Raw genomic sequence first — 21,512 nt, forward strand, 5'->3', positions numbered from 1 at the left:
TTTGTGTGTGTCTGTCCGCACACACACCCATTGAGAAAGGTCCACACTAACAGCCGTGACCCAACCCCCTCCCGCTCTCACACACAGTCAGACCCCTCCCCCGATAGCTCTGAATCGGGGTACTTAAAATAGAAAAGATTAACCTTTAGTTGAAATTGGTAAGACACTATTATCAAATGTTTCTCCTTGTAGTTGCTCATCTTCAGAGACATAGATAATACATACAGATAATACATCTAATTTACAATCACATTCCTCCCTCATATGTGACTCTGTTTGAGTCACATGGTTGTTTAGTCTCAGTGAAAGATGTTTCACAGTAGCAAAAGTGGAAGTAGCTTCTTCTGTAAAATGTTTGGTAACTATAGATGTTAACGTATGGAGGTTATTTAAGGTGCAAAGTACAAGGTTCGAGGAAGGCGATTCATTTATCACACAGGGTTGTATTACGAAACGCTAGTTGTAGTCACCTAATGCAACTCACAAAATAGAAATAAATTCATGGGTGAATTCATAAGTTAAAAAAAACTGCTGTTTTGGAGTTCCGAGGATGAGTCAAGCGGTCTGAGGTGCTGCTCTGTAGTCTGGTTCCTCAGCAGCAGGAAGAACAGGCTGCTGGTTTTTCATGAATAGCATAAATTCTACATATTGTTTTATGTACGATCTGCAGCATTTTGATCATGTCGCACAGTCGCTGTGATACAACAAATGACTTTAACTAATAAGAGAACACAGATCAGTGGGGCAATAGGGAGTATTGATTAGAAGGACAGCGTCATTGATTGCAGTCACAATAGACCTAAGAACGGAAATTTCCTTCGTCATCTCGTTTGGTAACATGTTCAAAGAAGTCATTAACAATTGAGTTTGCGGGCCTGTGCTCTATGAAGGAATCTGCTCACTTGCTGGTGGAAAATTTCACGTGTGTAGCAATTGGTGTAAAAAAAACTAAACGTATTTGACCCGTGAGGGGTTTGTGTTGTCTTTTGTGCAATTTGCAGCATTTCTGTACGCTACATACTGAAGCCCAACCGATACTGGATTTCTGGGGTCAATACCGATATTAGGGGGGAAAACTGTTTTATAATGATATATTTGACGATATAAACATGTTCCCTCAAATGTGGTTATCAAACGCCTCATGTGTTATGGAGGCAAGACATTTCACAGTTTAACAATAAACTTTAGTCTTACAATTGACATCCGTGCACATAAACATAATTCAATGATTATTAATTATCTCAAATATCTTATTATGCATTATAAGCTAAAAGCAAAAAGCAAAAAAAAAAAAATATCAGCAAATATTAGGCAACATAAACACCAATACTAATATGTATGTGTAAATGTCAATATCACCCAATAATATCCAGACAACCAATATACTGACCGACTCATATAATGGCTCTACGTACTGTATGCTGTCATAATAATGAATGCGTTTCTTAATTTGCTCATGTTCCATTCATTTTCTGTGTCTTTTAAAAATGCAGTATAGGTGTTGTCAAAGTGGTCATGATGTTTTCTTTTGTTCTTTGGGGTTTTTTTCTTGTGATTTAGTTAGTGCATAGAAAATCAAATTGCTTTATTTCAGTGAAGCAAGCTAAAACCTTTTTAGACAGAGGATCCTTTTTCTGCATTACAGCTTTTGATGAGGAGAAATAGATAGTGGTGCGTCTATCCAATGCCATTTCCATACCTATTTTGCTTGCACTGCAAGCTGGTGATGATTATATGTACTTTGCACACAGCAGACCAAACCTGACACCTGGATCGTGGGCGTTGTCGGGGGTTCATCAGACTTCAGCCTTTCGACCCACAGAGGTCAGCACAGCAGGGTTTTTCCTCTCTGCAAGAAGAAGTGTGGAGTTAATATTTAACCAACATTTATTTCCACTATTCAGTTAATCGCCATCGTGATAATTATGAAACATTACAAAAAGGGTGTCTAAATAAATTCATGAATAGCAAATCTGAGGAATGATTTATTGTTTTATTGTTCTTGTGATGGATGCTCTTTACAAGCACAATAACTGTGGCATAATGATAATAATAATAATAATAATAGTGGCATATGATTGCTTCATGTCATGGTTCATGATTCAGTGTCTTGGTTCTATGTCTTTTTGCACGTTTTGTACCTTATGTTTAGATTTTTTGGTTCTGTCTCTTGTGTCTTATGTTTTGATTCTATGCCCTCTTGTGTCTCTTGTCCTTTCAGTGTCTCCTGTGTATTCCCTGTTGCAGTTTGTCTCCCTCTGTCTGTCAGTAGCCCCATTCACACTGGCTTTTGGGTACAGCTTTAGTTCGCAGATTCCCTGCCTCCATCTCAGTGTGAATCTCTCGGAGCTGTTTAGGGGTGAAATTTCGCTCTGGCCCTGATACGCCTCTGGAGATAATATCAGGTATCAGGTATCAGTATCAGTGTCTTCCCCTCTGTGCATCCCCCCCTCGTTACCTCACCTGGCCACCTCCCTCCTCTCTCTCCTCACCTGCTCCTCGTCCCCTCATCAGTGTCTCTGTATTTAAGTCTTTGTTTCCCCTTCAGTTTTTGCCAGTTTGTTGATTCTGTCTGGTGTTGTGTGATGTTTTTCCTTCTGTCTCCAGTCTCCCAGTGGTATGTGTTTTTTTTTTTTTTAATTAGATTTCTGGTTTTCCGATGTTTGATTTGAACTTTGATTTTTTTTTCTTTGCACTTTGTTTAGCTGTTTTAGCTTTGTTGCTACTTTGCCTTTTGTCCCCTTTTGACTGTTTTTTGTGCCTTGCTCCCTGGATTTTTGTATCATTCAGCTTTGAAAATAAAGCTCGCATTTTGTTTCCCCTGATCCTGCCTCCTGTTCTGCATTTGGGTCCACCTTTAGTTTTCCCCTTTAAACCTGTGACACTTTGTCATACAGGTATAATTAAAGCAGTATTTTATTTTTTTTTTATGTAATCAAGTAAAATACAGGAATGATTTTGTAGTCAACAGCTTAAGCATGCAACTAAATATTAAATCAACGGGTGATTTGTAATGTACACCATTCACTCCTCATTTCCACTCAGTACCATTACAACTTGTTGGTGTGCGCCTTCTAGTGGCTGTATAGGAAAGACTCCTGAAAACCTGGGGGTGATGTTTGGCTCAGTTAGTAGAGCGGGATGCTCCATGTACCGAATCTTTGCTCTCAATATAACAGTGCTGGGTTTGAGTCTCGGCCTGGGGCCCTTCCCTGCATGTCACTCCCCTTCTCTCTTATACTGTTTCCTGTCACCTCTTAAGCTATTCTATCAATGAAGGCAAATAAAATATCTTTCTATGCTTACTATACAAAAAAAACAATGTTTAATCTATATATTAAGGGTGCAGATTTTGTACATACTCGGTCAGCAAAAGACAGCAACTTCCCGTCACAATAAAAGATTAATTACCTTTCTGTTCCTCAAGGCTTTTGAAATTGGAGGAAAATAGATCCATCCTCTGTTGGATGATTCAAAATGTTTTTTTGGCTGGATATTTTACAAGAATGTTTGGGGCTTATCTCGGTTGCTGCACAGTTTCAGTGCAATGAATGTGTAGCTTTTATTTATGTAACATTGGATCAGTCTTTCTACCAGTTGCAGATATCATCGTCTCCTGGTTCCACTAACATTGCATAACTTGTATCAGATCTTCTGTTGATGTACCTGTAAACTGTGAATTGTTGCACTTTTCTGTACACGCAACATCTATTGCATGTCTGTCCGTCCTGGAAGAGGGATCCCTCCTCTGTGGCTCTTCCTGAGGTTTCTTCCATTGTTTTTTTTACCCTGTTAAAAGGTTTTTTTTCCATCGACATGTGAAGTTTTTCCTCACTCGAATCGAGGGTCTAAGGACAGAGGATGTTGTTCACTGTACAGATTGTAAAGCCCACTGAGGCAATGTGATTGTGATTTTGGGCTATATAAATAAAATTGATTTGATTTGATTTGATGAAAACCTTGAGGCTTTTAACAAGGGCTGTATGTGTTGAGAGTGCATTTACAGCTGCATTAATTAACTCAACCATATGGAGACTTTGAAACTCTTTCAGCTCATTTGATTTGGTTTATGGCCTGTAGCTTCACTGTTTTGGTTCAGTTTCACCTCAATCATCAACCAAGTTTTACAACCTCACAGCTGCTGAGCTACCTGCCATATTTAGTGTAGTGGGAGACTACCATCCTTATCCGTCAAATTATTCCACAATCAGGCCCAGTAAATCCACTTGAAGGTTAAAATCCAAATTAAAGGAAAAACAGCCCAGATTTTAGATCCAACTGAGAGGAGAAATCCACTCAGAACCTAAGTCCAGAGCAGAGGTGAGACTGCTCAGAACCTATGTCCAAAAATCACTCCAGAGACTAAGTCCAAAAATTTACTCCAGAGCCTAAGTCCAAATCAGAGGCGAGGCAGCAGGTCTTCAGTCAAAAAGGTGTTTATTCCAAGAGAAGTTATAAATCCATTAGGTATCCCCGAACAACTGAGAAATCTCCCCGGATCACCCCCTTTTATACCTGGGGTCAGTGTCACCAACGCCCCTTCTTGGACCACCCCCCTCGTCATGATCACGCGAGACTATCATCTTAATATTATTTAATATCTTCCCTAATGGCTGCAAAGTGTCTCACCCAGGCCTCTATCTTGGCCTTGCGTGGGCTGCGGCGTCACCTGTTGCTAACTCACTCCAGCTCTGTTATTATAAAGGGAGTATCTGACCTTGGTCTTACATCAGGCTCATATTCACTGTTAGAAGGTGTATTTCTCAAATAAAATTTATATGCATGATCATGACCCAGTATATATTTGCCACTACATTAGCATGGTGAAACATTTGGCATATGCATATTGTTTTTGTCCATTTGTGTGTTATTTATACTATACTTTTTCTATTTATCATCTCTTATATCTTTCAATAATTAGTTGTATTCTCTGTATTGCACTGACAAACCGCAGCAAACTCCTTGTTTGTGAAAACTGGGAATAAAAAAACTATTCTGATTTGCTTCCGTTAAAAGCAGGCTGGGGAGATAAAAAGGATTGATTATTATTTTTTTAAAACTATAGCAAAGTCTTTTATTACAAAGATCTATGGCGCACATGGACAGGAAGAGACCAAATTAACTGGTTAGGAGGGCCAGCTCTGTCCTAGAGATGGTGAGTGATCGCAGATCATTCATCCCCACAGCCATCAGACTGAACAATCACGCCCCACTCACTTGTTTATGTAAATATCTCGTTTTTTGTAATTATCTTATCTATCTTTTATCAAAACGTATGCATATTTGTCAGAGAAAACAAAGAACAAATCAATGAATGCTGCTTCACATATCATGCACATTGTGCAGAACGGGCACATACAGAAGTGGAGTTTAATGTCAAACACAACTTTTTATATACAGTGTTGTACCACCACTGAACATGACTCATACTTACAGGCAGAGGGAGATAAATAGAATGAGATCATCTGACTAACGCTCTGCCACTTGAAAGACAAGAGGCTGTGTCAGGACTACTTCATTGAGATATATTCTGACACAACTCAGTCCTGGAGGCTAATGATCAACCAGCAGCCAATAATCAGTAATCTGTCGGTTACTTTCAGGATTCTCTTGTGGCTCTGCTGTGTGTGTGTGCACTTTGCGTTGTCTAGTCTTGCAGCTCTGTTTTCAGTAAACAGATCTGCAGGCATGTGATATTTTTATGTTTATTTTCAGTCCAGGGTTTAATAAGTAGGTATTGAGCGAATATCTTTGTTTGTGTAGAGTTCAGTGATGTCAATGTGATGCAAATGGACACAAACCCAAGAGCAGCTTTTTAAAGTAGACAAATGTAACTAATGTGTCTTATCTGAGTCACTTTTGGGTGTTAGTAATCAGGAAGGTGGTTTCATTACTTCTTAACGAGGTAACTAGTAACTGCCACTAGTTGACATGTTTCAGTAATCCCCATTACATCTCTGAGGACGAGTGTGCATGCCTGCGAGCCGTCATCACCACGCTGCACAGTTTCATGGGGACAGTTACTACTTCAGCAATATTTAACAAGTTTCTCCAGATCGCTGAACCCGCATGGCAATGATATGTGTTTTCAGATTTCATTGACGTCAAAAGTTTTTATATATTGGCTATAGCTCATGATTACCACCAGATGTTTCCGCTGCACGTCAAAGAGTTTTCTGACGCATCCCACGGACCATGCCACTGCCTCCATGAACGCCCAGCAGCAGGTTTATAGTGGAATGTGATTTCATTTCTCGGGCACACCTACTCTGAACCAGGAGCCGGTTCCCGCTGACCGTTCACTGCTCAGCACATGTCAGACGCTGATCGGACGCTGAGATGTTCCTGCTGGATGTGCTCGGTCACCCGGTGTGGGCTGTCTCCGCGGCGCTGCTGGCGATCGTCGTGCGCCTACAGAGGAGAGCGCGCTGGGATCCGCGAGCCTGCAGCGCGCGGCTCGCCGGGAAGACTGCGATAGTGACGGGAGCCAACACAGGTCGGTCACACTCACCCTGCTTCTGACCCGAGTGCAGGGAGACACCGCCGCTGATCTACTAGTACAGTGCAGGGCTGCGATCACACGCGTTACCGCTAATCTCGCTTTGAATGTGGCACCAACACTGGAGGCCAGCTGGATTAAAACTGGCTGTGTGTTCATGTACGTTTTGATGTGGCAGTAATAATGAAGCCCAGTGTGTCCCTGAACAGCAGGCACTCTGGGGATTTAGAGGACATTCCATAGGACTTACTAATAGCACATTTCCTCTGTGCATTATTTCCCGTCATGGCTAAGAAAGTTTGAGGCAAATAGAAAGTAGAGTAGAACAAATGATAACTATCGAATGAATTCACAATTTTCTTTTACTTTCCCTGAAGGTTAGTCAGGACCACAAGCCTGCTACTGCATTGCAGAATAAAACGGTCGCGGTATCATATCAAGAGCAGTTAGAATATATGACAAATAATTCAAAATCAGAATCGGAATTCTTTTATTGTCTCGCAAACGGGGATATTTCTTTGCCACAGCATCCAGAGGACAGTAATATTACAAAAAAACACAATATAATAAAAAGGTAAATACAATAAGTGAACATGCAATTATAATTGTCATTTATTTATGCGGAGACTTCAACAGTCGTATTTCAAATAAAGATGACTGTATTGGGGATATTGATAATGTCCCACCTCGAGTGGCCATAGACCTAAGCATGAACAGTCACGGAGAATCAGCCCTTGAATTTCTCAGGGATTGTAAATGCTGTGTCCTAAATGGCAGAATAAATCCTGATACTGACAATTTTACATCTCTATCATCAAGAGGTAGAGCAGTGGTGGACTATATAATAACCCCTCACGATTGTTTGGACTCCATCTGAGATTTTGAGCAACAATCCTGTTTGTATTGACCTTATTGGAGAAAAAAGTAGGCTACAGGACCATTCTCTGTTAATGTTTAAGTTTAAAATTAATGCTGCTATTGAGTTTTGTTCTTCTGAAACTGATTCTGGGATTCATTTATCTAAAAAGACGACCTAGAATATTTCCAGACAACTTTCTTTCATCTAATGTGTCGTATGGCTTTGTTGGAACTTATTGGTAACTTAGAAGGTCGTGTGATAACGCAAAGTAATATAACTGGTATGGATTATTTTGTGATATAATGGATAGGGAAATGAATAAGCGCTTATCAAGAAAATCTTTATCTGGCCAGGGAGGAATACATTTCAAAGTGGGTATAGGAATAAACCATATTGGAATGCAGAACTCAAAAAACTTCTGAATGACAAGGGACAGGCTGAGAGTGAATTTTTGAAATGTAAAGATCCAGCTATTAGAAAGTAACTTAAAGATCACTACAGACTCAGTCTAACTTTGATAAGAGAGTCAGATTTTATAAAAGACAGTTTAGAAGAGGACAAGCATTACAGATTGACCGATTGCAAAGTAAAAATCCACAACAATTTTGGAAAGAAATTAATAAATGAGGTCCTAAGAAACTAAAGAAAATACCAATGGAGATCTTATTAGATAATGGTGTCACTGAAAATAAAAAAGAGCTTGTGCTTGAGAAATGGACAACAGATTTTGCAAATACATTTTCAGGGCATCTTATTCCACCTGGTTTTGATGACCTGTTCTTAAGTAATGTTTGTGATTCAAAATGTATGATGGAGTTGGCTATGGATATGCCAGGCTATAGTGTAAATACATTTTTGAATCAGGATATTACTTTAGAAGAAGTTAAAAAAGCTTTGGACAAAGTAAAACTGAAGAAAATACCTGGCATAGAAGGCATCCCAAATGAAGCCCTGAAATCTCCATATCTCCTTGAAGTGCCTTTTGCCTGTTTCAGACATGTTTTGAGTATGGTATAATTCCATCACTATGGTATAAATCTATCATAAAACCTATCCCAAATTCAGTAAAGAATGATCCGAGAATACCTCTTAATTACAGAGGCATCAGTCTCCTAAGTACAGTTTATAAGGTATATTCTAATATACTGAATTATAGGCTTATTCGATATTTGGAAATGAAACGGTGTCTTGTTGATGAGCAGAATGGGTTTAGAAAGTATCGCGCCTGTGTTGACCATATTCATTCAGTGTCAACTATTATTAGAGCTACAATCGCCACAGGTAAACCCACTTTCTCATGCTTTGTTGATTTCCAAAAGGCATTCGATTGGATTAATAGAGATTTACTTCCCTTTAAACTGATGGAAGTAGGGGTGGATGGTAGATTCTACAAAGCTATTCAGAGTCTGTATGGTAGCCCAGTTGCTTGTGTTGAGATCAATTATTTGTATACTGATTGGTTTGAAACCCCTTTTGGTGTGAAACAAGGTGATATTCTTTCTCCAACACTTTGTGCATTGTTTGTGAATGATTTAGCTCTACAGATTAAGAAAAATAATCTGGGTGTATGTTTGGATGACACTTACTTAGGTATTCTATTATACGCAGATGATATTATTTTACGGGCAGAATCTGAGTCTGATTTACAAAATATGCTAAATTTGGTTAGTTCCTGGTGTCATAAATGGAGATTGGTGATAAATCAGAGCAAAACACAGATAATGCATTTTAGAAACAAAGGCATGGAAAGAAGTAAACAAAAATTCTATTTTGATTCAGTTCCCTTGGAATATGTTAGCTCATATAAATATTTAGTTTTCCTTCTGGATGATTTTTTGACATTTGAAACTGGTTTTGGGTACCTTGCTGATTCAGCTGGGAGAGCTTTGGGATCAGTTATTAATAAAATGAAAGTTTGTAATGATTTGGGTTACTTTACATATACTCAACTGTATAATGCATGCGTCTCTCCCATACTGAATTATGCTGCAGGAGTGTGGGGATTTAAAGAGTCCAAAGTTATAGATACTATACAGAATAGAGCTATAAGATATTTTTTAAGTGACCATAAATTTGCGCCAATTCCAGCAATAGAAGGAGATATGGGCTGGATTCCAGAATGTGTACAAAGAAAATGTGAGATGATTTGACTATGGAATTGACTAAACAAAATGGCAGAGGATAGAATAAATAAAAAAGTATTTATATGGAGTAAATTGCATAGATCCCCCTGGTCAAAAGAAATTTACTCTATTTTTGAGGAGGTGGATACGGTGTATATTTATAGGAATAATTTGTGCTGTAACATTAACTAAATTAAAAATAAGCTTCTATTGAAATTTGAAGAGGAATGGTTTGAAAATGTCCTATTAAAGCCAAAATTAAGGACATATATGCAGATTAAATCTAATTTTGGACCTGAATTATATGTTACATCACGTTTACAAAGAAGTCAAAGATCTTTAGTTGCACAGTTGAGATCTGGTATTCTTCCTTTGGCTATAAAAATATTCCCGAGGAGAATAGAATATTTGAAATGTGTGAGCTAGATGAAGTAGAGAGTGAGTCTCATTTCCTTTTATACTGTACAAAGTATGACGATTTGAGAGAGGTATTATTTCATGAAATCTATGGACAAAACCCTGAAATATTTTGGTGCTCTGATGAGCAGAAGCTGGAGTGGTTGTTTAATTTCAATGTGTTTAAAACTGCTAGCTTTATTTCTCAAGCCTGGAAAAGAAGACATGTACATTTGTTTAATTATTTTTTTATGTGCTGATGTTGTTGTGCTGATGTTGTTGTGCTCTGGATCTGGTTTGGTTCTTTCTTTTTTTTGGTGCCCTATAAGCCCATGCGGGCTGGGCAAACATGTATGCATGACATAATAATAAAAGTCATTCATTCAGTAGGGTGAATCAGGGTGAAAGGCAGAGCTTGCCCACTTCCTCATTACCACCGCCGAGGCGCCCACTGAGTGAGGCCCTTAACCCCAATCACTCCAGCGAAGCCGCTCAGTGGCTGGCAGATCAGGCTGGCTTCCAACTGTGTGAATGTGATCAGGCTGTTCCTGGAAAGAGAGCATTGCTCTGAGTGACACTACCCTCAACAATAAAGGTTAAAGGAAACATCAAAATGTCAATAGGTTGCTGTGTTGCATTAAGGAGTGTAAATTTAACTTCAAAGTGGGACTGAAGTAAATACAACTTCCTTTTTCTGTAATATAAATAATATTTAACTGGCTTTCTGCTTTTGTATCAAATTCCTAGAGTGATGGCAGGATGTGTGATTGACCAGACAAAAAGACAAAATTACCTATGCAATTACATGTAGCTGCACAACTGTGTTGCTTTCCGGATGATGTTGAGTTCTGAGCTCCTCAAACACAGAACAATAGAGAGAAGATGGCATATGTATGGAGTTTAACCAGCTACATGTGCCAGCCATGTGTATTGTAATATTTTTAGGCTATACTGTGAAACTGTCAGGTGTGTTCGTTTATTTGACAGAAGACAAAAAAACGTACTTTTTACCATTTATTTAAATATGTATCATTAAGTAAAGCTTTATCGATCAAGGACTTTCTCTGTTAAATTGTTAATTTCTCTGCTAAAATTGCAGGCAGCAAAGCTGTTAACTGCAACCAATCGCCCAGAAAAAGATGCATTTTCTCTCTGCCATGTGTTTTATATGTTCAGTTACAGAAGATGTATACTTTCTCACTGGTTAAAGCAGATAGATAAGGTGAATAACTTTTATTGGTTAACAGGTGGGGTGGAGCCGTAGTTTAGACTTCGACCTCCCATAGTTGGTTGCAGCTTGTCCCAGCCCCTTTGTCAGGCCTGGGATAGAAGGAGGACTCAGATGCAGAGTGGGATCAGATAAACAGGCTTTTATTCTTAAAAAACTCTAAAGCTCTTTGGCAGAGTGACAAAAGAACAGGCAGTGAAAAATAATCTAAACTGGATCAGAGCAGACTAACAAAGAAACAAAAACACTCCGAAAATGGAGGCAAAGAAACAAACTCCTGATAAAACAAACCGGTCCAAAGGAGGGAAACTCAGACTAGAGAAAAGGGTAACAACAACAAAATCACTCTACAGGAGGCAAACCAAAACTACGATCTAACTGCACTACAAAACAAAGGATCATTCCAAAGGAGGAAAGAAAAGGCTATAAACATAAACTGCGAGACAGAGCTGCGCTATAAAACTATGAAACAAAAAATCACTCGTAAAGAGGCAAAATAATACAGAAATACCAACAAGTGATCACGACTTGGACGGGACGAGAGTTGTGGCAAAGGGATGGGGTACACGACAGAACGAGACACTCTGGCACAGGGCAAAGGGAGACGCAGACTATAAGACACATGAGGGTAACGGGGAACAGGTGGACACAATCAGGAATCAGGGGGACATGAGGAAGGGCAAGTGACCTGAAATGAGAGGAGAGTTACTTTTCAAAATAAAACAGAAAGCCACAAAACAAAAAACCCAGAACGAGACAAACCTCATCGCTGTGTGACACCCTTCACTCCATGGAGACAGCGCCCTGTTGAGAAAAAAAACCTCCCTTTCTTGTCTTCCTGCTCATCCTGCACTTCTTTAAGTTTCTTGGCTGACTCCCTAAGTCTAGCCTCAATACTGCTGGGCTAAACAAGTGTTATCTTTAACCTTGGCCTGTCCACCATGAATGCAGCTGTGCTCTCTCTCATTCCCTGGCTTTCCTCTCCAATGTATTAACCCCTCATAAAAACGATTAATGCTTACAACCATTCTCATTTATCAACAAGATATGTACAGCTGCGGTGCATAAATCAGGCGGGTGAATATAAGTGCACAGTAATTTAGGGTCAGGTGGTCATAAGTGCATAATGATTCGTCACAGCGGTCAAGCAATACTCAGACAGCTAAGATTAAAATGCATAAATCTAACAATACACAGTATGTATCATGATATTTTTAAATCTCCTCAAAAGCAGTTCACAAATGCCCGGGCTGGGAGACAAAATCAAATACCAAAATATTTTTTTTTACTAAATACTGCGATATCGATACTGTGGGGATGACTATTGGTACTAATACAATGATATTTTTAATAAATGATCATCAGTAATGTGGATATAATGGTTTAGTAGAAGCAGAACAGCCTGGTAAGTTTACAAGATAACGTCACTTTAGTGTAAAGCCGCCTTTAAAACCCAGAAAATACAACACTGACACCATTTCATGACATAATGACATCCAAAATCTAAATATACAATATTGATATCTTGCCCAGTTGCATGTGTAGGCTACCACAGAGGATGACTGGTTAATGTCCCAATAATGGGGATTGAGATGTGGAGTCATTGTATCTCTGGAATTTGTCTTGTCGCTATTAAACTGTAAAAACATCAGGATTTTTAAGTTGCATGGCATTTGTGTAAGGCCGAATGCCCTATTTCACAATGTTAACAGAGTGATAATGGGTTCATCCTTGGCCTACGCCACACCTTCAACCAATCAAGCCAAACCAATAGCTTAACATCCGTGGTGATTTAAAACTATGCATCGCAATGTAGTGTAACAGGTTGGTCAGGGTATGATCACTGTTGTTCGTGCCACACAAAAGCTATTTGTCTGCTCTTGTCATACCACAGAAGGAACTGTGTGGTTATTGAGACTGGATAAAAATATAATTGACGTTAGCACAAGGCAGTTGTGCATGTTGTGGTATTAACCTCTCTTCTTATAAGAAGGGATGTGTAGTTATATTTAATCGTGCACAAAAGTAAAGTGTGCACACACAGCAGTGTAAAGTAGTTTGCCCTGATGATTGTTGCGTTGATGGTGTGCTGCAGCAGAATATGTACAAAACCCAAGCAGCATGTCTCTCATGTATCAGTTCAGTGATTTACAAAGTACCTTGACTCAGTCTGTGATTAACAACAATGATGAATTAATTGCCAAGAAATTCCAAAGTGTTAAAATACTTGTTACCCATTTAAAATTCCTTCTAAAACACACAGGCAGTGTTTCCAGACTGGGTGGATCCCATCTGGTAATCCACTTACCGCTGAGCCTATAACAACCCACAACGGCGATTTAGTCATTTCCACACAGCTCAATCAGTCTAAACACATCTAAGAAAAACACTTTACAGTTATTAGGATAAACATGCAAGCTTGCAAAACCCTTTTCCAAGGACATTTCCTGTTCTTTTTCTTATCAGCTGCCCCACATCTCCTTCTTTCACAGCATGGCAGCACTGCACCCCCTCACCAAGCAATCACACCACTTCTTGGGAAGGCATGACAACAGACACTGTTTTTATTTTCACCTGACACAAAAATGAAAACTCACTTGATTAGAGACAGATTATGTTTTGTTGACCAGATAATGAGAGAAGCGTGATCAGGAGTGTTTCCCACCACCATAGACATGCTGCTATACTCTGCTGCCAGTTACTCTTCATACCAATATTGAGTTAGTCTGCTTTGATTTAAACATTATAGAGTGGCCAACAAGATTGTCAGGAATGTTTTGATCTCTTGGACATCAGTTATTGTGACATAGCTTATTCATGGTGTAAGAATCGCTCTGCTTTAGCTCCTTATTCTTTCTCTTTGCCTTTTTAAATTTCAAGATCTTTTACACACACCAGAACATATACAAACACTGAATTAAGGGAAATACAGCTTCAGCATAACAGGTCACCTTTATTTGACACATCTCCAGGTTATGACTCTGACAGCAGTTTAGCAGTAAGTAAGGAATGATCATCAGTGAGCGCATGCAGCCAGCTGTTTTCTGTTTTGCAAAAAAGTTGATGGTTGAGAAAAATTGGGATCCTCTCTACGAAGCCATCTGCACCAGATAGAACAAAGCATGTTAAGTAATTATTCCAACACATCCTATATAGTCACCAGAGAAAAAATGGCTCATCAGAACCATAACAAACACATGGAAACACTCAGAATTCACCAAAAAAAGAGCGAGATTTAAACCACGAGGTTCCTGTTGTGTTGTTGTCGAGGCCTTAGTTATGGTTTCCAGGAACTTTAAGCTTTTGCTTTTGTGCCACAGACCACATGCCCCAACTTCAAACTGCAAACAGAGCTTTGGTTTCAGAAGTCAAGGTTTACTATAAGATCCAAACATTCAGTATGTCAGTATTTGCTTGTCTTCAGTGCGTTTGTGTTTCCTCTATTTTACGATGTCGCCTCTTTCTTTATCACTATGTGCTTTATCAAGTAGAGCAAATTGATTTATGCCTTCTCCCACTTTAGGAATCGGGAAGTTCATTGCCCTGGACTTTGCACGTCGGGGGGCCCGTGTTATCCTGGCCTGTCGGAGCGAGGCCAGGGGGTCAGCAGCACTGAAAGAGATCAGGGAGAAAACGAGAAACCCTGACGTCCACTTGCGCCTGGTGGACCTGTCCTCTCTGGATTCTGTCAGGGAATTTGCCAAGGGGATTCTTGAGGAGGAGAAAGCTCTCCACATCCTCGTCAACAACGCAGCGGTATCAGGTAACACATGCGCAGCAGAAATTGAATCATTTGTTTCAAAACTGCACTGGGCTATTTTGTATTTTGGGGACCCCGAATATCAAAGAGATTTAACGGAATTCTGTTCTAATCTAATTTATGAAATGTAACTTCATCTCACATTTTATAAATCCCACCACAAGGTTTACCCAGGCAGATAACCAAAGATGGGTTGGACATGTCTTTTGCCACGAACGTACTGGGACCATTTCTTCTCACCAACCTGCTGCTGGGTGAGACTCTTATTTAATATCTCTTTAACTCTAATCCTATGGACTGGGTTACCACAGTCGGTTTATTCTATCATTAGAATTTTCCCAGATTTTTTTTCACAAATTTGGACCCTGTTAGTCAATCTGAAGTAGGCAAACACATATGAAGCAGACACAGACTAACAAGTAGTAGAAAGTTTGAATGATTAAGCTTTTATTATTGGTGTCACAGTTACCTGGTTGGTTTCAACACCATTATGGACTTGAAATTTGTATGTCTGTTTTTCATTTTACACAATATGCAAATGTTTTAATGAACTCTTCCTTGAAATAATGATAACCTGTTTTGTTTCCCCAATGACATTAATTGCACATCCAACAACGAACCATCCTCCATCCAAGTTTCACGGAGATCTTTGAAGAAGTTTTTGTGTAATCTTGTCGACAATCCAACCAACCAACCAACAAACAAACAGACATGGCAAAAAACTTAACCTCCTTTGCATAGGTCACAACATTTTGGGAAAAAGTGGTTAACAATTAGCGGTGATGGTTGTTTCTTACTGTAGTTTATTCTTGGGGTTGCCAGGGGACCATTGCCATGAAAAGTGTGTTGTCTCTCTTGCTCTCTAACCTTCTCACCGCTCACTGTTTCATTTAAGACCTCATCAAGCGTTCGGCTCCGGCACGTATTGTCACCGTCAGCTCAATGAACCACAAGAAGGGTGAAGTGGACTTTGCTCACTTTCGTGGCGAGAACCTCACTTATTTCATGGATAAAGTCTACAACAACACTAAGCTGCACAATATCATCTGTACCAATGAGCTGGCCCGCAGGCTACAAGGGACAGGTACAGATTCTCATGATCAGTAATATAACTAATGCATGGTCTGTCCTGTTGAATAAGTGCTGCAGAGGATGGAGAAAAGCAATGAAGATGAATGGATACTGACCTCAAAGGTCCTCTTCAGAGGAAAAAAAAAATTCTGCTCATAGCTCTGCTTCTTTAGCACCACCATATGTGACCTATTTTATGAACTTCAGCTCCCAAGAACAAGTCTGTTTATGCATATCTGAGCTTGCCAGCTCCTGTCTCAGTTTATCACACGTCAGGCTTGACAGACTGTATAATCTGTTGTATAAAACAGATACATTTTTCAGACTAATGAGACTTTGTCCTTTGAACCTACAGTCAGTCTCTACAAAGGACACAGATGATGTCAATCGGGTGTTCTAGCTCTTAGCACAGCCTTGCAGCTGAAACGAATTTTCCGCTTTTGAGTCATCGGAAAAAAGAAACCAATTACAGGGGAAAGTCAGCCTTGAAAAACTTGTTACTGAGACTGGCCTTGAGTTCTTCTGTTTCCGTCTGCACTCTGAACCTATGTATCTGTGTTTCTGTTCACACAGATGTCACCGCAAACTCCGTGCACCCTGGTGTCGTCATGACCGAAGTGATGAGATACTATCCATTTGTGATCCGTTGTCTTTTCAACCTCATTGGATTTTTCTTTTTCAAGGTGAGTACAATGTAAGATTTTACTGAAGAGTCAAAGTCCACGCAATGCCCCTACCACTTTGTACTGTCTAGCATGAATGCAATTGGCTGCTGCTCAAGAACATACAAATGCGCTGGAGTGTAAACTGAGCGATCGGGAACTTTGATTAAACCACCTACCACACTGATCACACTGCGCTAGAACAATGAGACAGGTTTCAGGTTTCTTCAGAAGTTAGAAAAACAAGAGAGAGCCAAGATTCAAGTCTGATATGAGCGTATGCGGATGGCCATGATGCAACATCTGGCTGACACATTGTGTCTAATTGTCTGCAGTAAAGTTATGATGTTTGGATCATTAGCTTGCACAGCCAGCCAGTTAGAAGATGGCATTTGACAAGCTAAAGGATAAGGCTGTTGTTCTGTATGTTCAACTGTTACAGCAATTGTGGAAAACCACCATTGTCTAAAACGGAAAAGGTTTTATGTTTCCTGTTACAGTCAGGTTTTTTAATGGTTTTCTTAAAGATGAATAAGTCTGCATAACACAGCTCAAGCATCACAACACAATTAAACCCCGGTTTGAATTATAGCCGTTTAGTCTAAAACATATGAGACTACAGAAAAGTAATCACGTCAACAGCAGACTCTATCGAACTGTGATTGATAATTTTAAATCGAAGTATGCTAAAGAGCTAGTGTTGTGCATTGAGTGAGGTTACCTTTTTACTTGAGTAAGATTATCGTGCTGAACAAAATGTGTCCGTACCATAAATTTGTGTCTCCCACAGAGCTTTTTTTCGGCGATAATCCAGAGTTTAGTTTGATAAATCCGTAGACTAATTTCTGGGTTAGCCTGCAACAAAACGTCATCCCTGCAGAAGTCTCTGAAGCAGCCCTTCGCTAAGTCCCCTAATTTCCAACCCAGCATGTACATAGGTTAGTCTTTGATATCAGACAGAAGTAGAGAAAGCCAGACATTGGAGAACTGTCAATTGTACCTGCTAAAGTTACATCTGTCACTGGCAGATTAAATTAGCCGTAGCTAATTTAGCTTAGTTTTTTTTTTATGTGTCAAGCTAATTTATAAAAAAATTAGGAAGTTTAAAAATTGTCTTATGTGTATTAAATATTATATACATGATACAATGTCAACTAATGTCAACAGCTGAATCTAAGCATGTATGTCCAAAAAAATAGACAATGATGCTCACGATCTATGTCGAGGAAATAAGGAAGTCCTTTATTCTTGTATTAAAGGATACAGTCAGTTAGCCGTAGTATTTAAGGGTATTAAAACCTTTGAAGAAAACATGTTATGAAACTGCTTTTTTCTAGTACTCCTACCACAAAAAATGAGAGTGACAAGTCTGGCAAAGATGTCTCCATAAACTCTAATAAAGAGCCGGACATTGCTAACATTAGGCTAAACTCTGATGGCGATAGCATCCAGGGCTGATGTTCCTGGTCCTGTAACCTAGACGCATCAAAATGTCTGTTTCTAACATTACCCAACATGACCATAACCCTTAATAGAGATGTAGCTAAAGGTTTGCTAACTCTTAGCTTAAGAGCAACTAAGCTACTACTATAGCAGCTAATCACCAAGGTAATGATGACATTCATTTATGTCGGTGCGGATTTTAAGGCCGTTGGGGGCTTCAGTCTGACGGTTGTTGAGAGTTGTTTTCAATCATAATTCACCAACTGTGACCCCTACAGTTGGTGAGACTATGTTTAAAAAGTACTCCATTTTGTACACTGTTTATATAATGTTGATGTAAATGAATTAAAGCGGACAGTCAGATTTATTACAATTTATTTTGATAGTTTTAGCCACATTGGATAGCAGTTTTAGTAGTATCGCACTCATCAAAGTACTATCTGATGTCTGGTAGACAGCCACATTACTTCCAAGTCAGGCAAGATCAGAATCTTGAGCGCTGTAAATGTCAAACAGGTTTAAATGAGTCAACGGTTTATCATTGTCTGCCAGTTTATTTTGTTTAGAAGTGAAACTGCCTCTAAGCAAAATCTCTCTTTGCACAGGATCACTGTAATCTGTGGATTATCTTGAGTCACTGGGTCATGATTTCTAGAAAGAGACTTTGCTGTTGAGTTTTTCAAATGTAGTCTTGTGGTGCTGTGAGCAACCATCTCAACCATGGATTTATCTGTCCCTTTGACGGTTGAGCTTTGTTTCGTCCTCTAAAAAAAAGTGGGCTAACTTGGTTTGTGTAAAACCTCTTCACACTTTCGTCTACGTGATGTTGCAACAACAGGCTGCAGTGTATTTTACCCATCACACTGTTGTTATGTGTTTGTGCAAACACTTTTGTTTCCGAGCATCCACTGCCCACAGCCTCACGTAGTGCGTCACACGTAACCAACAACACACATACAAACTTTCAAATCCATCCATGCAAGGTACATACACTTTCAGATCTGGGTTAAGTCGCAAGTGTTTGCACAGGACTGTTCTCTTTCCCACCGTCTGAATTCCAACTCTTGGCCTCATCTGACTGGCATATGTGATGTGCATCTGCCGGAGCAGACTATGATCAACATGTGGTTAAACTAGACAAACATCAGGGCAGAGATTACACAAACATCATGTGGAGGTATCCATCTGTGATATCTGGTGACTGTACTCTCACCTCTCCCCCTCACTGCCTTTGTCTCCCTCACAGTCTCCGGAGGAGGGTGCTGTCAGCTCCATATACTGTGCCGTATCAGAAGAAATGGAGGGGATAACTGGGAAGTATATCGACAGCGACTGCTCCTTGCTTCTTCCCGCCCCTCTAGCTCGAGACGCTGCCCTCGCAGTCAAGGACTTTGAGATGTGCGAGAGACTGACATCAAAGCTGTGAAACGACTATCAGGCACACAGAGGCTTGATAACAGAAAAAAGGGGTCAAAGTCCACCCGCGTATTGCGCTGCGCCTTTAAAATTATCAGATGGACGTGGTTTTTTTTTTACAGGACTCACAGTTTAATCAAATCTTGCATATTTGTAAAATGATAAGGCTTTGTTGTGCTTCCCTGCATTGATGTGGGTCAGGCTTAAATGGTGAAGCACTTGGCGCTGAGAAGAAGCCGTCACATCAGCAGTCGTGTCGTCTGAGTAATCGTCATTTTGTAAGAAGGTCCTGTGAGCTACGGTCTGAGGTATGTGACTGCTGTTAACTTTCCTGAGAGAGGTGCTGACATCATGTGGCCACCTCGCACTCACATGCTTCCTCAGGAAATGACGACTCAGGTTCCAATAAGTGGTACAATTACTTCCCTTTATTGACTCCATTCATTAAAACACAGCAAAACATGTGAGCATTCAGTGCTTTTTGAAGAATTTGTACAGCGTTCATTCCCTCTCGTCTTCAGGCCTCGCTATTTGGCTGCGGAGACAAGAGACAAGAGACAGTGAGAGAACAATCTGGCTAACAAATGTGTTTTTGATCACAGCACTATCACTTGTAAGTGTGTGTCTGCTAATCGTCTTTGGATAATAAAAAGAAGATGCAAGGCCATGTTGTGTGTCTGCTAAGAGGCTTTCTCTAACAAATGTGTCTCGCTGCATCTTCCACCACCCAAGTGCTTGTACCTTTCTGACGTTCCTCCACAATTTCATGGATGATCTCCTCAAGCACCGGAGCCACGTGATCCAGGCGTATGGCAATCTCCATTGTTTTATCCTGAGAAACACACAAAAGAAGTGGTAATGGCAGTAAAAGCAGGCATGGGTTATTTAACCAGCAGAGTGAGGACCTATTTACAAAGTGAGGACATGTTGTGCCTGTGTGTGTGTGTGTGTGTGTGTGTGGGTGTGCACTCACAGGATTTCCGCCACGTTCCATCTGGTGAAGCTGTTGAACTGTAACCTCTTCAAACTGACCATCCTCCGATCTAGGCTCCATGTCCTTTCTGCCTTCTCGCTCCTGCAGCAAAGACACACAAAACACACACGTTTATACTGCATTAAAGAATGGATTTCTACAACCTCCAGACATAGTCGTTCGTTGAATGAGGTATGAGGAGCCACAATACCATCATTCATCCCTTATCAGTACACTTTATCAGCTTTTGATTTGGCACAACAGACAACCTCCACTTGATCTCTGTAACTTTATCATGCAAACTGCAAAACTAGAACACCGAAGTGCAATACTAATGGGATAATCTTTCCTTTGTTGGATAAATAGACAAAATGTTTTTAAAAAATTACTTAATATTGTTACTGTTTTTTGCCACTGGGGCTACAGCCGATGATAATTTTAATTATAGAATCTTTAGGCAGTTGTTTTTTCAACTAAAAGATAAATTGTTTGGTCCACGAAATTTTATTTTTTATTTTTTTTAAATACAGAAAAATGTCCAACAATTTTCTCAAATCTTATCTAACGTCATAAGGAAAAAACACAAGAAAAAACAAAGAAAAGAAGCAAAATCTCACAAGTGAGAGGCTGGAACAAAGGAAAGTTTGCCAATTGTGCTTGAAAAAAAACTACCTGATAGTCAGAACATTTGCTGATTATTTCAGATCGGTTTCTTTACAAACAGCTCATTATGCAACATCACATTACATAATAGAACTGATGCTCACCCAGTCCCGTTACAGGACAAAACTCACAAGTTTTCTGAGTACACTGGAAAGACATCGGGCGAACTGTCACTCACTACTTCCGCTGCACGCTGTCCAATCAAACGTGAGCTGCCTACCTTCATCAGCATCATCTCCTTTGGGCTGAAGAAGGTGATGTGTCCCTCCGTCCTCTCGGCCAGCAGCGCCACCAGGCACGCCAGCACCAGGCAACCGGTTACTGCTCCGCGCATGCTCATCTTGCTCTGTCCTGGACACATACACACACACATACACGCGTGCATAAACACATGCTGTACATAGGTATGCAGACAGAAC

General features: G+C 39.9%; 1 protein-coding gene across 1 annotated transcript; it reads left to right on the plus strand.

Annotated features, from left to right (window-relative positions):
- The first annotated feature begins 5,909 nt into the window (after positions 1 to 5,909).
- On the plus strand, positions 5,910 to 20,124 carry LOC115583411 (retinol dehydrogenase 11). The gene is made up of 6 exons (XM_030420212.1): positions 5,910 to 6,496; positions 14,629 to 14,868; positions 15,030 to 15,119; positions 15,761 to 15,949; positions 16,510 to 16,619; positions 19,288 to 20,124. Exons 1-6 carry the CDS (start codon positions 6,340 to 6,342, stop codon positions 19,465 to 19,467), a joined length of 966 nt encoding a protein of 321 aa, XP_030276072.1. The 5' UTR covers positions 5,910 to 6,339; the 3' UTR covers positions 19,468 to 20,124.
- The last annotated feature ends 1,388 nt before the right edge of the window (positions 20,125 to 21,512 follow it).

Source organism: Sparus aurata, chromosome 6 (genome assembly GCF_900880675.1).
Source record: "Sparus aurata chromosome 6, fSpaAur1.1, whole genome shotgun sequence".
Taxonomy (NCBI): Eukaryota; Metazoa; Chordata; class Actinopteri; order Spariformes; family Sparidae; genus Sparus; species Sparus aurata.

Excerpts from the sequence above, each read along its gene's own strand:
- LOC115583411 (XM_030420212.1), top strand. The coding sequence starts at position 6,340 with ATGTTCCTGCTGGATGTGCTCGGTCACCCGGTGTGGGCTGTCTCCGCG. Across the intron at positions 15,120-15,760 it reads TCTCACCAACCTGCTGCTGG|ACCTCATCAAGCGTTCGGCT; the intron begins GTGAGACTCTTA and ends GTTTCATTTAAG. Across the intron at positions 16,620-19,287 it reads TTGGATTTTTCTTTTTCAAG|TCTCCGGAGGAGGGTGCTGT; the intron begins GTGAGTACAATG and ends TCTCCCTCACAG.